Raw genomic sequence first — 14,231 nt, 5'->3', positions numbered from 1 at the left:
AGAGCAGAGAGGGAGCTGTCACCTGCCTGCTCAGCGGGGATCAGTGTATCGATCCCCCGCTGAGCAGCACGGAGTCCGGCGACAGAGGCGGACCGTGTGAAAGGAGCCCAACACCGATGTAGCTCATACAGAATGATGCAGGTGAACTCTTTCAATTAGGGTAAGGGTAAATTTACCTGGCAGGCTTCCTGAGACCTGTCACAAACCTGCAATTAGGCTGCCATTGCATTTTGGGATGAAGTTCATTTATTTATCTATAAGCTGGAAGTATAAAATTTTGTTAAAATAAAGCTTACCATCATTACATAGATTTTATCAATGTGACATTATCCTCCTCTATCCCCACAGAATATCTATGCCATGTTTATGTGCGGAATGACTCCCTGGCAGGCGTAGTAGTTGCTGATGCAGAGTATCCTCAACGAGTTTGCTTCACACTCCTTGAAAAGGTAGGACTGATATAGATTGAACATTTATACCCAATGGCACAGCTAGGAAATATGCTCACTCTGAGATATCCTGTGATGAGAAACCAGATTTAGAGAGTCACTGGTATGGCAGAATTATCCTTTTACAAGCTTATTTTAATAAAGTGAAAAATTTTCTGCCGTATTTAATGCATCTAAACATGGTTCTATGTTAGCCTGTGTGGCCATGCACATCAAGCATTTAGACAAGTATTTTAGGAGCACTGTTTAGAGGCATAAAAAAAATGCCCCACAGCTGCTTTTAGAGGGGAGCTTATGAGAATAATTTTCACACATATGAGCGTAAATGTATTCCAGGGGCCAGAATAAATTAATATTCTGGCCATTAGAATGCATTTACACCCAACGCTATATATGCGTAAATGTTCATACATAAGCAACATTGGAGACCCTAATACAATCATTTGGTGTACAAAGTATATCTAACAGAATTTTTTTTTTTTTTTTCATTTTGGATGAAGTGGAGATTCCCATTCCTTTTTATATGGATGGTGCCAACTCAATTCTAGGGCTAAGCTCATGGGCTGAGCTCCTGCGCTAGGATTTGGAAGGGGGACCAGTTGGTCCAGAGGTTGCATTATATCTGTGATGCCTCTCTGGATGAGGCCCCCTTAGCCTGTAGGGTGTCCATGACAGCGGTGTCTTTTCGCCACATGGTATTGCTGAAATACTGGTCTGCGGACCAGGCTTCCAAGGAAGTATTGACTGATCTCCCTTTTTGTAGGAGACCGCTTGTTCGGAGCTTCCATGGAAGAGAACATTAAGGGTCTTTCTGGAGGTAAGAGTACTCTGCTTACACAGACTACCAGGAGCAAAGAGTCTCATTGCAAATGTGGCTCTTTCTTCTCGGCCCATAAGTTGCCCTTTCGTCTCAGGGGAGAAAATCCGCCCGTAACCCCACAGGGGGTTCCAAGAGGCCCTGGCCTGGTAAGTCTAGAGCGGGTTCTTCTGGGACAACAGACAAGCCCACTTCTGCCTGAAGGGGTGCCCTCATCCGTATCTGGGGTGGGGGGTGTCTTCGCTTTTTTCTAGATCTGTGGACCTCCTTGATTCAAGACAAATGGGTCCACGATTTGATTCGGTCCTTGCCTCTGGCAAGGTTCTTCCCTTCCAACCTGCGTTTGGCCCTAGATCGCCTACGAGGTATTTTCGGGGCGGTACAGGATCTACTTTCACAGGTGGTCATTGTACCGGTTCCAGAATCTTAACCCTTTTAGGGGTTTTAATCAAACCTGTTCACTGTTCCCAGGAAGAAAGGCAATGTCCGTCCAATTCTGGACCTCAAGGCCTTGAACCACTTTGTGCGGGTTCAAAAATGTTGAATAAAGTCCATTCGCACGGTAGTGGCATCCCTTCATCAAGGGGATTTTTGATATCAAGGACGCTTACCTTCATATACCAATATATGTCGGGCATCAGCGTTTCCTTTGCTTTGCCTTGGGCGAGGAGCACTATCCGATTGTGGCATTACCTTGTGGTCTCGCCTCAGCTCGTCGAGTGTTCACAAAAATTTTGGCTCGGGTGTTAGCATTGCAAAGGCAGAAGGGGATTGCGGTACTGGGGTACTTGGATGACCTCCTTCTGCGAGCAGAGTCTCCGAATGCCTTAAAAGACAGTCTGGACATTTCGGTGCAAACTCTGCAAGAGTTTGGATGGAAACTGAATTTCCAAAAATCTGTTCTGATCCTGTCCACCAAGCTGGACTATCTGGGCCTGACCCTGGACATGGCCTCATCCTTGGTGTTTCTTCCGGAGGTTAAACTCCAGAAGTTACAGGATATCCTCGAAACTTGGGTGATCAGGCTTTGTCTGATCCAATGGACTGTTCGTCTTCAGGGGCACCTAGTAAGGCTTCAATCAGACATGGCCAGGGCCGTGGCATATGTCAGTTCATCAAGGGGGCACTAAAAGTGTCCTAGCGGCCCGGAAGTAGCTGGCATTCTAAGGTGGGTAGAACGGTTTGTTCCAGCCATCTCTGCTGTGCATATTCCAGGGGTATAAAATTGGCAGGCGGACTTCCTTGGTCAGCAGACGTTTGATTAGGGAGAATGGTCTCTCCACCAGGAGGTGTTTCATCAACTATGTCTCAACAGGAAGGTGCAGAGGTTCATAGCAAGGTCTTGAGATCCTCTGGCCGACACTAAAGACGCTCTGGTGGCTCCTTGGGGCCAGTATCGTCTGTATGCATTTCCCCCGATAACTCTTCTGCCAAGATTCCTGCGACAAATCTAGGCAGAAGGAATTTTGGTCATCCTAGTGACTCCAGACTGGCCTCTCAGGTCCTGGTATGCAGACCTAGTAAAAAAAGATAAGTGCTATTCAGCACCCCACTCCTGCGCTCAGAACCCGGTCCTCAGGCTGCCTCAATCCCGGAACTCGTACTCCCACTTGGCATCCATTATGGCTAGGCTTTGCTGCCCCTTACGACCGGGGCGGTCGACCAGACACTGTAGATACAAAACAAAGAAAGGGCGCACCAGCCTAGCGCATTATCCTCGGCGAGTTTATTAAAGATATTAAGATAAAAATCTGCTACTCACAAACATTCGTGAAAATCAAGCACATCAATTCCATAAAGCCGCCTCATAGCAGGAGTCCGATATCTCATAGAAGCAGAGGGCTGACGCGTCTATGAGATATCGGACTCCTGCTATGAGGCGGCTTTATGGAATTGATGTGCTTGATTTTCACTAATGTTTGTGAGTAGCAGATTTTAATCTTTATCTTTAATAAACTCGCTGAGGATAATGCGCTAGGCTGGTGCGCCTTTTCTTTGTTTTGTATCTACAGTATGCAGACCTAGCACAGCTGGTCGCGATGCTCTTTGGAGACTCACCCCCCCCCCCCTAGAGAAGATCTGTTGGCTCAAGGACCGATCTTCCATCCTGCTTTACAGTCACTGGCTCGGCTGTTGAAAGCCAGGTGCTGAAGTATAGAGGGGTGTCTGAATTGGTGATTCCTACGCTGTTAAAAGCTAGAAAATTACTTCTAGAAAGATTTTTCATTGAGCCTGGAAGGCGTACATTGCTTAGTGTGAGCTCCAGGGGGGTATTGGGGGCTTTCCCCCGTTCCTTTTCGGTGTCTCGTGTTTTGGAGTTTCCCCAAAGAGATGTAGATCAGCATTTTGGCCTTGGGTACCATCAAAGGACAGATTTTTCTTTTAGCGCCCATTGGTCGCAAATTTCTCAAGGGATTGCCACCTTGCTCCCCCGGCGAGGTCTCCGTTACCTCCGTGGGACCTCGTTTTAGTGCAGTCGGTTCTTCAGAAACCACCTTTTTTTTTTTTTTTTAAATATTTGAGGTTTCTCTGCTTACTCTGTCACAGAAGGTAGCCTTCTTAGTGGCTATTACTTCTGTGTGCAGGGTGTCGGAGTTGGCTGGGTTGTCTTGTCGATCACCCTGGGTTGTCTTGTCGATCACCCTATCTGGTGGTTCACAGAGAGAAAGTGGTGCTTTGTCCCTGCCAGTCGTTCCTTCCTAAAGTCGTATCTGATTTCCATTTAAATGAAGACATTGTGTTGCCTTCCTTGTGTCCTAAGCCTAAGCATCCTAAAGAGATTGCCTTACATTTTTTGGATGTGGTTCGGGCAATCAGGGTGTACCTGGCGGCGACTGAGTCGTTCCGAAAAACAGATTCTCTATTTGTCCTTACAGATGGACCCTGTAAGGGGTTGGCTGCGTCTGCTGCGACCATTTTACGAGGGTGCTTAGTGCCTCTTTGGCCTTCTGTCATCACGCAACGGTAGTGCAGGTTTGCAAGACGGCCACCTGGTCGTCTGTGCACACTTTCACAAAATGTTAACAGGTGGATGTGTTGGCATCTGCGGATGCTTCCTTTGGCCGCAAGGTTTTTAGCAGGCCGCTGTTGGAGAGGATTAGTCCTCTTTGAGGGTATTTTTTTGTTTTTGTCAGGTGAGCGCCAGTTCCTGGTTGAGCTCCTGTTTTACCTGGTTGGTTAGGTTTAGCCTTTGGGAAGTGTGTTTCTTGCTGTGTTCTTCCCGCCCCTCATGTATACACAGACACTGCTTTTGGAATGTCCCAAGGGTCAATAAGATCTGGAGCTGTGTCCATCAATAAATGAAAGGGAAAAGAAGACTGCATTGATGGACACAGCATCCGCCCCTCTATTGAGTTGGGTTTTATGTTCTTCTGACACTGCTTAGTACAAAACTGAAGATCTATAACAGGAAGTGGGATTATAGTACCCCCTGGGACTGCCCTATAGGCATAGTCAAACTTTTTTTTCGCCTAGTGTCCTGTAGGGGGCAGCAAAAACCCAAGGGTCAAGAAGATCTGAAGCTGTGTCCGTCAATGAACATCAGAGAAAAGGATTTTTCGGTAAGTGCGTGCCTGTAGTTGGACTAAAACGAAAAGCTTTTGGCTTTAGATACATTTTACCTAGTTGTGGACACTGGGCAGCATCCTGCAAATGCTCAACAAAAATTTCATCAAAGTACAGAGTGTGTATAGCACGTCCTCTCCTACTGTTGCCTGTGTTTGGGTGCCATTCATTCTTAATGGCATCTCAAACGGGGTGCGTGTGTTTTTTTTTTTTTTTTTTTTTTTTTGACGTGTGACAGAATCGCGTGGCAAAACACAACTTGCAAAGATTGTCATGAAAAAGAACCAGGGGCTTTTTTCTTTTTTTTTTTTTTTTTTTTTTGGGCAACAGCTTCACGTGATGCATTTTGCTGCGATTGGCGTGTGACAAACGCGGCACAATTGCACCATGTTTGAGGTGCCATTAGGAATAATTGTGTTTTGCCATAATTTGAAGTGTGATTCTGCCCTCTAGTCACAATCGCGAAGTGTAAAATGGCGCCTGATTGTTGGTGTTTTTATGTGCGGCCCAAAACCATTCCTCTTCTGCCAATGTGACCCCCCCCCCACCTTTTTTTAGGCCGGGTTCACATCTGTGCAGTTGATTGCTGCTGTGGGACCTCACCTGTTTCGCAGCTGCATCCACCCACACAGAAAAAACGTGCTGCTGTGCAGGAAATGCTGGTTGGTGCTATTAATTCTAAAGGCACCTCCACGCACTGGAAAGCGCAGTTTCCTTGTGGGCAGCGTTTTCAGGAATGGTGCAGCGAACTTTTCCCTGCATTTCAGGAGGCACAGCAACCTATTAAAACGAATAGGCTGCCATGCTTGTGCAAAATGCAGCCTTAAGTATTTTCCACCTATATGTATGTGTGTGTGTTCCCCCCCCCCCCCCCCCTTATTTTTTTTTTCCCCTACTTTTTTATTATGTAAACATTTTTAGTCTCATTTTATTTATTTATTTTTACGGTCTCAAAAAAAAAAAAAAAAAAAAAAAAGCCTGGGACTCAATTGTAAGTAAATTTGCAAAGTTTCTTGTTACCAGTATTATACATTTTTAGTGTCTTTTTAACCACTTGCTGACCAGGCCATAGATAAATGACGTCCTGGTCGGCTAGTGGAATACCAGGGTTATGCCTGCAGCAGCATGCCATAACCCTGGTAATGTTTGTTTCCCCCCGCCACTTCCCGGTGGTTTCTGGATTTACCCGACTGATCTGCGAAGCCCGGGACCCATCCAGCGATGGCTTGCAATAGAGATCAGTGAAGGCAATCTTCTTTTTTTTTTTTTTTTTTTTATCCTGCTTTTAAACGTATAGGAGAGATTTGAATTCTTATATACCACAGATTTCTCCATTAAAGATGGGATGTTTGTTTCTTGCAAAAATAAAAGTGATCAAAAACATTTTTTTTTTTTAATGGACAGTGTAAAAATAAAAAAAATAAATAATAATGAAGAAGAATTTATAGTGCCCCTGTTCCCCCTGTGCTCGCGCACAGTGGTGAACGCATACATAGGTCAAAACACATATGTGAGGTATTGCCGTGAATGTCCGATCAATAATTCTAACATTAGACACCTCTGTAATTCTAGTGTATTTTTTCCAAAAAAATTGCATTTGAGAAATCACTGCAAAAACCGTGTGACATACAAAATTTAAACAACCTATATTTAATTCTCGAAGGACTCTGCTAAATATATATATATATATATATAGTGTGTGTTTTGGGGATTCTAAGTAATTTTCTAGCCAAAAAAAACACAAATTTTTACATCTATAAGAGAAGTGTTACCTGCAGGCTGCCTCCCCCCTTCTGCCCTCTCCAAAATTCACAGAACCTTTATAGCTATTGCCCCACAATACATTGCTTTCTGTGAACAGAGGAGCAGTTGAATGACAGGATCTGTCCTGCCCATTTACAGAATGTGATGCACTGTGGAATGACTATAGTATGAGTTATGTAAATGTCATAGGGGCGGGTGAGCGTCGCAACTAAAATCCAACTTCAAGTTATGATGTTATTGCTGAGTAAATGGGCCCATAGAAATGTCAGAATTGCTCTGGCCCTTAGGGGATAGACAGGCATGAGAGCAGAAGTGGAATAATTCAAAATGCTTTCTTTTATAAAAATGACCTGTTCTTTCCCCCTAAGCATAAATATTTAATACCTCCTTCTTTGTGAAGCTGCTGCAGTAACTGTTGCCATTTTTTCTTTTTCTAAATTCTTTTAGGAAATGTCATTTGTAATGGGTTTTAGCTTTAGCATACTCTGATATATACCGTGTTTTTATAGAAAATTGACTTCTACACAGGACAGCGGTTTTTGGGGTACATGTTGTTGTGTTCTGGAGCTGATTTTTCTTTTTCTTTTCAGGTCCTGGAGGAATTCTCCACCCAGGTGGACAGGATAGACTGGCCATCTGGTTCTCCAGCCACTATTCAGTACAATGCCTTGGATTCTTATCTGGCCAAGTATCAGGTGAGCATTTTATAGCCATGGGTACCCAAAATTTGCACATGATTCCTTCAGTGCAGGCATCATTAGGAAGGGGCGAGTCATACATAAATTGCTTTTTATGGAGCAAAAGAGTGGAAAGTGTCAGAAGGGCACAACATTTTACCTAGATTTTCCAGCGGGCTGGTATACAATATTTCTAGTGTATATGCCCTATTTATTTTTCTGTTCTCTCTTTTGGGGTCAAATTTAATAGAGGGTTTATGGCAGGAGTTGAAAATGTGAGATTTAAAGGCTCATTCGGAAGTTAGATTAGTGCTGTCCTCCGCACAGAGCCACTGGCAGGTGTGTGTGCGCATCCATCTAGGAGCTGGGTACAGGCAGCCTTTGGAAGTGAATGCACACACAATGCCGGCACAGATACAGCTGCGTGTCAAAGTTTGACATGCAGGCAGAAGCGGGTGCACGGATCGGAATGCAGAGCCTCTGCGTTCAGATCTATGCATCGCCCCATCCCACACATGCGATTGTGTCCGGACCAGCGTTGTATGTGCATTCACTTCCATTTGCTGCTACCATGCAGCTCTGAGGTAGATACACATCTGCCAGCGGCTCTGCGTGGGGGACGGCATTAATTTGCCATCTGAATGAGCCCTTAAAGGCTAAGTTCTTCTTCTTCTTTTCTGGCAGGATTTCAATTTTCATAATAAATAGAAGCCTTTTCTAATGTCTTCTCTGCCCAAGTCATCCAGCTCTGGGGGCAGGACATGACTGGGCTGACTATGCACAGCTCCTAAATGTATAGTCAGCCCAGTCGTGTCCTGTCTCCAGGGCTGGATGACTAAATAAGTGTTCCTGGACTGCCCTTCTGCCAAGCTCCAAATGGATTTTTGACTTCACTTCGCTTTAAGGTCACATGCTATCAGGTGAGAGCACATCTGATTGTGGGGGAGCACGATTGATATAGAAGTTTTAGCACTGCATGGGGATGTGCACAAAGCTATCTACATGAAAAATAACGCAGTTTGGAAGATTACCTGTCATATTTTGAATTACTTAATACAACTTAGACTAAAAAATCTTCTGTTTTACTCAAATTAGTTGATGCAAAAATGAATATACCCCACAACAAAAACTGCTACATCTAGTATTTTGTATGACCGCCATGATTTGTAAGGACAGCACCAAGTCTTCTAGGCATGGAATAGAGCTGCACGATTCTAGATAAAGTGGAATCACAATTTTTTTTTTTCTTAAAATAAAGAACGTGATTCTCTCACAGTTCTCTGCTTAACATCATCTTTCACATTTAACAAAAAAATTGGGCTAACTTTACAGTTTGTAAGTGTATTTTTTCCCACAAAAAATGCGTTTGAAGGACCCCTGCGCAAATACAGTGTGACATAAATAATTGCAACAATCACCATTGTGTTCTCTAGGGTCTCTGCTAAAAAATATATATAAATATGTATGTATGTTTGGGGGGTTCTACAGTATCTCACAAAAGTGAGTACACCCCTCACATTTTTGTAAATATTTTATTCTCTTTTGTATTATCTTTTCATGTGACAACACTGAAGAAATGACACTTTGCTACAATGTAAAGTAGTGAGTGTACAGCTTGTATAACAGTGTAAATTTGCTGTCCTCTCAAAATAACTCAACAAACAGCCATAATGTCTAAACTGCTGGCAACAAAAGTGAGTACACCCCTAAATGAAAATGTCCACATTGGGTCAAATTGGCCATTTCCCTATCCCGGTATCATGTGACTCGTTAGTGTTACAAGGTCTCATGTTTAAATGGGGAGCAGGTGTGTTAAATTTGGTGTTATCACTCTTACTCTCTCATACTGGTCACTGGAAGTTCAACATGGCACCTCATGGCAAAGAACTCTCTGAGGATATTAAAAAAAAAGTATTGTTGCTCTACATAAAGATGGCCTAGGCCAGGGCTCAAAATTTGAAGTCCTGAGCTACTAGCCAGGCTTTAAGAGTTACTCACCACCAGTTTCCCCACCCAACCCCTATGCCCAAATTCTGCCCCTAAACATGCCCTCGTAAATTATCTCACTGTTAAAAGGTTTTATTCAGAATTAAGTTACAAAAATAAATATTAAACAACAACAACTTTAATAGGTTTAAAACAGTATAAACATATGTAAACAATGACCATGCCCATACCAAGTTTACACTTAAAAAGTCAATATGGCATGACAAAATATCATCCCCACTGGGATACAGTTAAAAAACAAGTTCTGCTATGTATGCCACAGAGAGATGGTCCGAGAGTGCAGACATACTACAAGAGATGGTCCGAGAGTGCAGACAGAATACAGGAGACGGTCCGAGAGTGCAGACAGAATACAGGAGACGGTCCGAGAGTGCAGACAGGATACAAGACACTAAATGGTTTACAAGTCTGTAGAGCTCCTAGCCTGACCAGCCTACACCCTGCAAAGATAACAACATAAAAGGAAAAGGTCAAAGAAATCATGGAGGGATGAGACACTCTGGCACACATAGCTCAATAGAAACAGCTGAAGACAATTACATGTCATACTCCTATCTAATGCAGCTACAGCGTCTTCCAGAAATCGAATTCTCAGTGTGTTTGTCCTTTGTACAGTGTACATAAAAACAAAGATAAGAAGCAGTGTGAGAAGAGCAAGGGGAAGCCATTCCCAATCAGTGTGTTCACTGCCTAATCTGCACATAGGAGGGAGAACAAACTGATAAGACTTCTGCAGTGACGATCATCAGCTGTTTCTGTAGAGCTATTTGTGTAAAGTCCTGTGTGAGCGGAATGTGATCTATTTGATGTAAATGTGATCATACCTTCTTCCTACTCAGCCAGGTATGTCCTATTCCCATCCTGCGCTGGCCACCAGCACCTTTTTTAAATGTGGTGGGCTACAGGGGTATGCTGATTGGCTAATGGCTAAGGATGTGGCAGGAGGTGGGGCAACATCAGCAGTCACTCCCTCTCTTTCAGGTGAGCAGCACTATTGGCTGTTCCATTTGTCTGTGCAGCAGTAAGCTGGTGGAAGGAAGAGGGCGAGAAACAAACTTTTAGCTACAGAGAGCAGCACAGGGCAGCGCTGTGCAATTGCAACCACCCGCCTGCCACACTGATCTCCCTGCTTTCCGAGCCGCCTACAGGAGGACCAGTGATACCTTCCTATCTGCATACCCTGGTCCCCTCTGTGATGCAGTTTCACACTCGCCCTCACTGAAATACCACTTGCCAAATGCGAGCAGGCGAGTGGAAATTTTGAGGGCCGGCCTAGGCTATAAACAGATTGCCAAGACCCTGAAACTGAGCTGCAGAACGGTGACAAAGACCATATAGTGATTTAACAGGACAGGTTCCACTCGGAACAGGCCTTGCCATGGTTGACCAAAGAAGTTAAGTGCACGTGGTCAGCGTCATATCCAGAGGTTGTCTTTGGGAAATAAACACAAGTGCTGGTGGAAGGGGTGGAGGGTCAGCCTGTCAGTGCTCAGACCATACGCCGCACACTGCATCAAATTAGTCTGCATGGCTGTCGTTCCAGATGGAAGCCTCTTCTGAAGATAATGCACAAAGCCTGCAAACAGTTTGCTGAAGACAAGCAGACTAAGAACATGGATTACTGGATTCATGACCTGTGGTCTGGGATCAAAATAAATGTATTTGGTTCAGATGGTGTCAAGCGTGTATGGCGGCAACCAGGTGAGGAGTACAAAGACAAGTGTGTCTTACCTACAGTCAAACATGGTGGTGGGTGTGTCATGGTCTGGGGCTGCATGAGTGCTGCTGGCACTTGGGAGCTAAATTTTATTGAAGGAACCATGAATGCCAACATGTACTGTGACATACTAAAGCAGAGCATGAGCCCCTCCCTTCAGAGACTGGACAGCAGAGCAGTATTCCAACATAACAACCCCAAAAACACCTCCAAGACCACTGCCTTGCTAAAGAAGCTGAGGATAAAGGTGATGGACTGGCCAAGCATGTCTCCAGACCTAAACCCTGTTAAGCATCTGTGGGGCATCCTCAAATGGAAGGTGGAGGAGCGCAAGGTCTCTTAACATCTATCAGCTCTGTGATGTGGTCATGGAGGAGTGGAAGAGGACTCCAGTGGCAACCTGTGAAGCTCTGGTGAACTCCATGCCCAGTAGGGTTAAGGCAGTGCTGGAAAATAGTGGTGGCCACACAAAATATTAACACTTTGGGCCCAATTTGGACATTTTCACTTAGGGGTGTACTCACTTTTGTTGCCAGCGGTTTAGACATTAATGGCTGTGTGTTGAGTTATTTTGAGGGGACAGCAAAATTAAACGGTTACACAAGCTGTACACTTACTACTTTACATTGTAGCAAAGGGTCATTTCTTCAGTGTTGTCACATGAAAAGATATAATAAAATATTTACAAAAATGTGAGGGGTGTACTTACTTTTGTGAGATACTGTAAGCAATTTTCTGGCAAAAAAAAACAAAACGATTTTAACTTGTAAGCAACAAGTGTCAGAAAAAGGCTTAGGCATGATGGGGTTCAACTGACCTCATTTACAGACCAAAGTTCATCCCTTTTGAGCTAAAAGAACCAAATGATACATTGTTTCTCCTTCTCTGTAAGCACTTAGAAATGTTGTGATAAACTTTTGCTGGTGTTCTGACGAATAATGCATCCGACAAACTGTGCTTGCGCAGTATGTAACATCACTCCAGCTGATATCCTGATCAGCTGGCGTGACGTTAACACTGTGCTTGCTCAGTAAGGGCGCTTTTACACTCCTGGCGGACTCTGTTTTTCTCAGTGGGGGATCGATCTGCCGATTCCCCCGCTGAGCAGGCGGATGACAGCTGTGTCTCCGCTCTGTGTGCGGAGACACAGCTGTCTGGTCCCTATGCATCTCTATGGGGGAATCGGATGGAAACGGACTGTCTGTCCGTTTTCATCCGATCCGCTGGACGGATGGAAAATAGTTTCCATCCGTCCAGATTTGACGGTTCGGATGTCAGCGGACATGTCTCCGCTGACATCCGATGCCCCATAGAGATGCATGGGGGGTCCGTTCAGATCCGCCAAAAAAACTGACAGGCGGATCTGAACGGTCCGCCTGTGTGAAAGGGGCCTTAGTCGGAGGCCTTATCCGACGAGCAGCAAACCGCAGAGGGTGTGAGAATCTAAATGTCAGATTCTGCCTCACTCTCTGCACATGCGTGCGACGTCCTAGGCGGAAAACTATTGCCATTGAGCGGATTGTGGGTGTGATCATGCAGCGCGAATTTTGGTCGTTGTTTTGGGCGGATTTGGTGTTGCACGACAGTGGAAGTTGCAGGCATATTGTCATGAGTACAGTACATGTATACAACACACAGCTCTGTAGGACCCCCAGAGAGAGGCAAATAGAAGTACATCTGGACCCCTGATGTAAGGGGGGACTCTGATGGGGACACCTGATGTAAGGGGGGGAGGACTCTGATGGGGACACCTGATGTAAGGTAGGACTCTGATGGGAACACCTGGCTCTTTTTTTTTTTTTTTTTTTTTTTTTTATTATTATTATTATTATACAATTTAATCCTGCAGCTCTAGCATGGAATGAACAAGTGGACAACATGTTGCAACATCTATCATTTTCCATTCTTCAAGAACTACCTTTTTAGAGCCTGGATGCTGGATAGAGAGTGATGCTTAACTTGTCTCTTCAGAATTCCGCATAGGTACTCGATTGGGTTCAGATCAGGAGACATACTTGACCACTGATTCACTTTTATCATGTTCTTCAGAAATGCAAGAGTGGCCTTAGATGTGTGTTTTTGATCATTGTCATGTTGGAAAAGTGCAGTACATCTGTGAATTCATAATATCATCAATGAAATGCAGCTTTCCGACACCAGCAGCACTCATGCAGCCCCACAGGAGGAAGCTGTCACCACCATGTTTCACTGTAGGCACCATGCATTTTTTATTTGTACTCACCTTTGCAACACCATACAGTTTTGAAGCCATTCATTCCAAAAACATTTATCTTGGTCTCATCACTCCAAGGTACAGAGTCCCAGTATTCGTCCTTTTTTTTTTTTTTTTTTTTTTTTTTTTTTTTAAGCATTGGACCCTTGCAAATTCTAGGCGGGCTATTTTGTGCATGGGCTTTAGGAGGGGCTTCCTAAACACCCATTCATGCCATTCTTCTGCAGTATATGCCGTATTACGTCTTGGGAAACAATCACCCCAGTTTGGCTATCTACTTCTTTAGTTAACTGCAGTGAACTTGCATGGCGATTTTATTTATTTTTTTTTTTTTTCAGCTGCCAATGTTCTTCTAATCCAGATCCAGCTCAGAGAGGGGGGAAGGTGTAAATACACCAGTTTCACTTTCAGGCTTCAATCGCACAACCTAGTGGGAGTGCATGTTTTTGGTGCATTTTTCCCCACAACACATAAAGGGCAGCTGATTGATTTCAGGGGTCTGCTCTAAGTGCGACAAACACAACAAAGTAGCTCATGGGGAGTTTTGGCGCTTTGCACTTTTTTTACTGCTCATTTTATCACCCAAAAAAATGCATGTTTGCATCTGTGTTTGGGGTGCTATTAAAGATGGAAGTTTACTTCCTCTTTAATCTTTAAGTTTTACCTATAGGAAGTGTAAGTATTTCCTAAACATGCAGCGTTTCCGAGATATTTACTGTACATGCACACAGTGACCTTACTGGCCCATCCGGTCTGAAGGAACGGGCGCCTGTGCTGTTTCTTCACAGCCGTGAATCAGGAAGGAAGACTGGATGAAGATGGGCGCCATCTCCAACGATGAGATTGCATCTCTAAAATGCTTCGTTTTGAGGTAAGTTTCACATAATGTGCTGGTATGCGATGCATACCAGCACATTATGCCTTTGCCTTGCAGGTAAGAAAAAAATAAAATTGCTGCAGTTTACAACTGCTTTAATGACACCAAAAGTGCAACCAGTTCATT

At 44.2% G+C, this 14,231-nt stretch overlaps 1 protein-coding gene across 2 annotated transcripts in view; it reads left to right on the top strand.

Annotated features, from left to right (window-relative positions):
- Positions 1–14,231, top strand: part of YKT6 (YKT6 v-SNARE homolog) — a 44,077-nt gene that overhangs the window by 15,806 nt on the left and 14,040 nt on the right. For both annotated transcript variants that reach the window (XM_082257008.1, XM_082257007.1), the window contains exons 4-5: positions 349–449; positions 7,185–7,289. In XM_082257008.1, the coding sequence (XP_082113134.1) occupies positions 349–449; positions 7,185–7,289 (206 nt within the window). The remainder of the gene's footprint in view (positions 1–348; positions 450–7,184; positions 7,290–14,231) is intronic.

This window comes from Pelophylax lessonae (assembly GCF_965119305.1).
Source record: "Pelophylax lessonae genome assembly, chromosome: 4".
NCBI lineage: Eukaryota > Metazoa > Chordata > Amphibia > Anura > Ranidae > Pelophylax > Pelophylax lessonae.
This window is presented reverse-complemented; position numbering and strand designations above follow the sequence as displayed.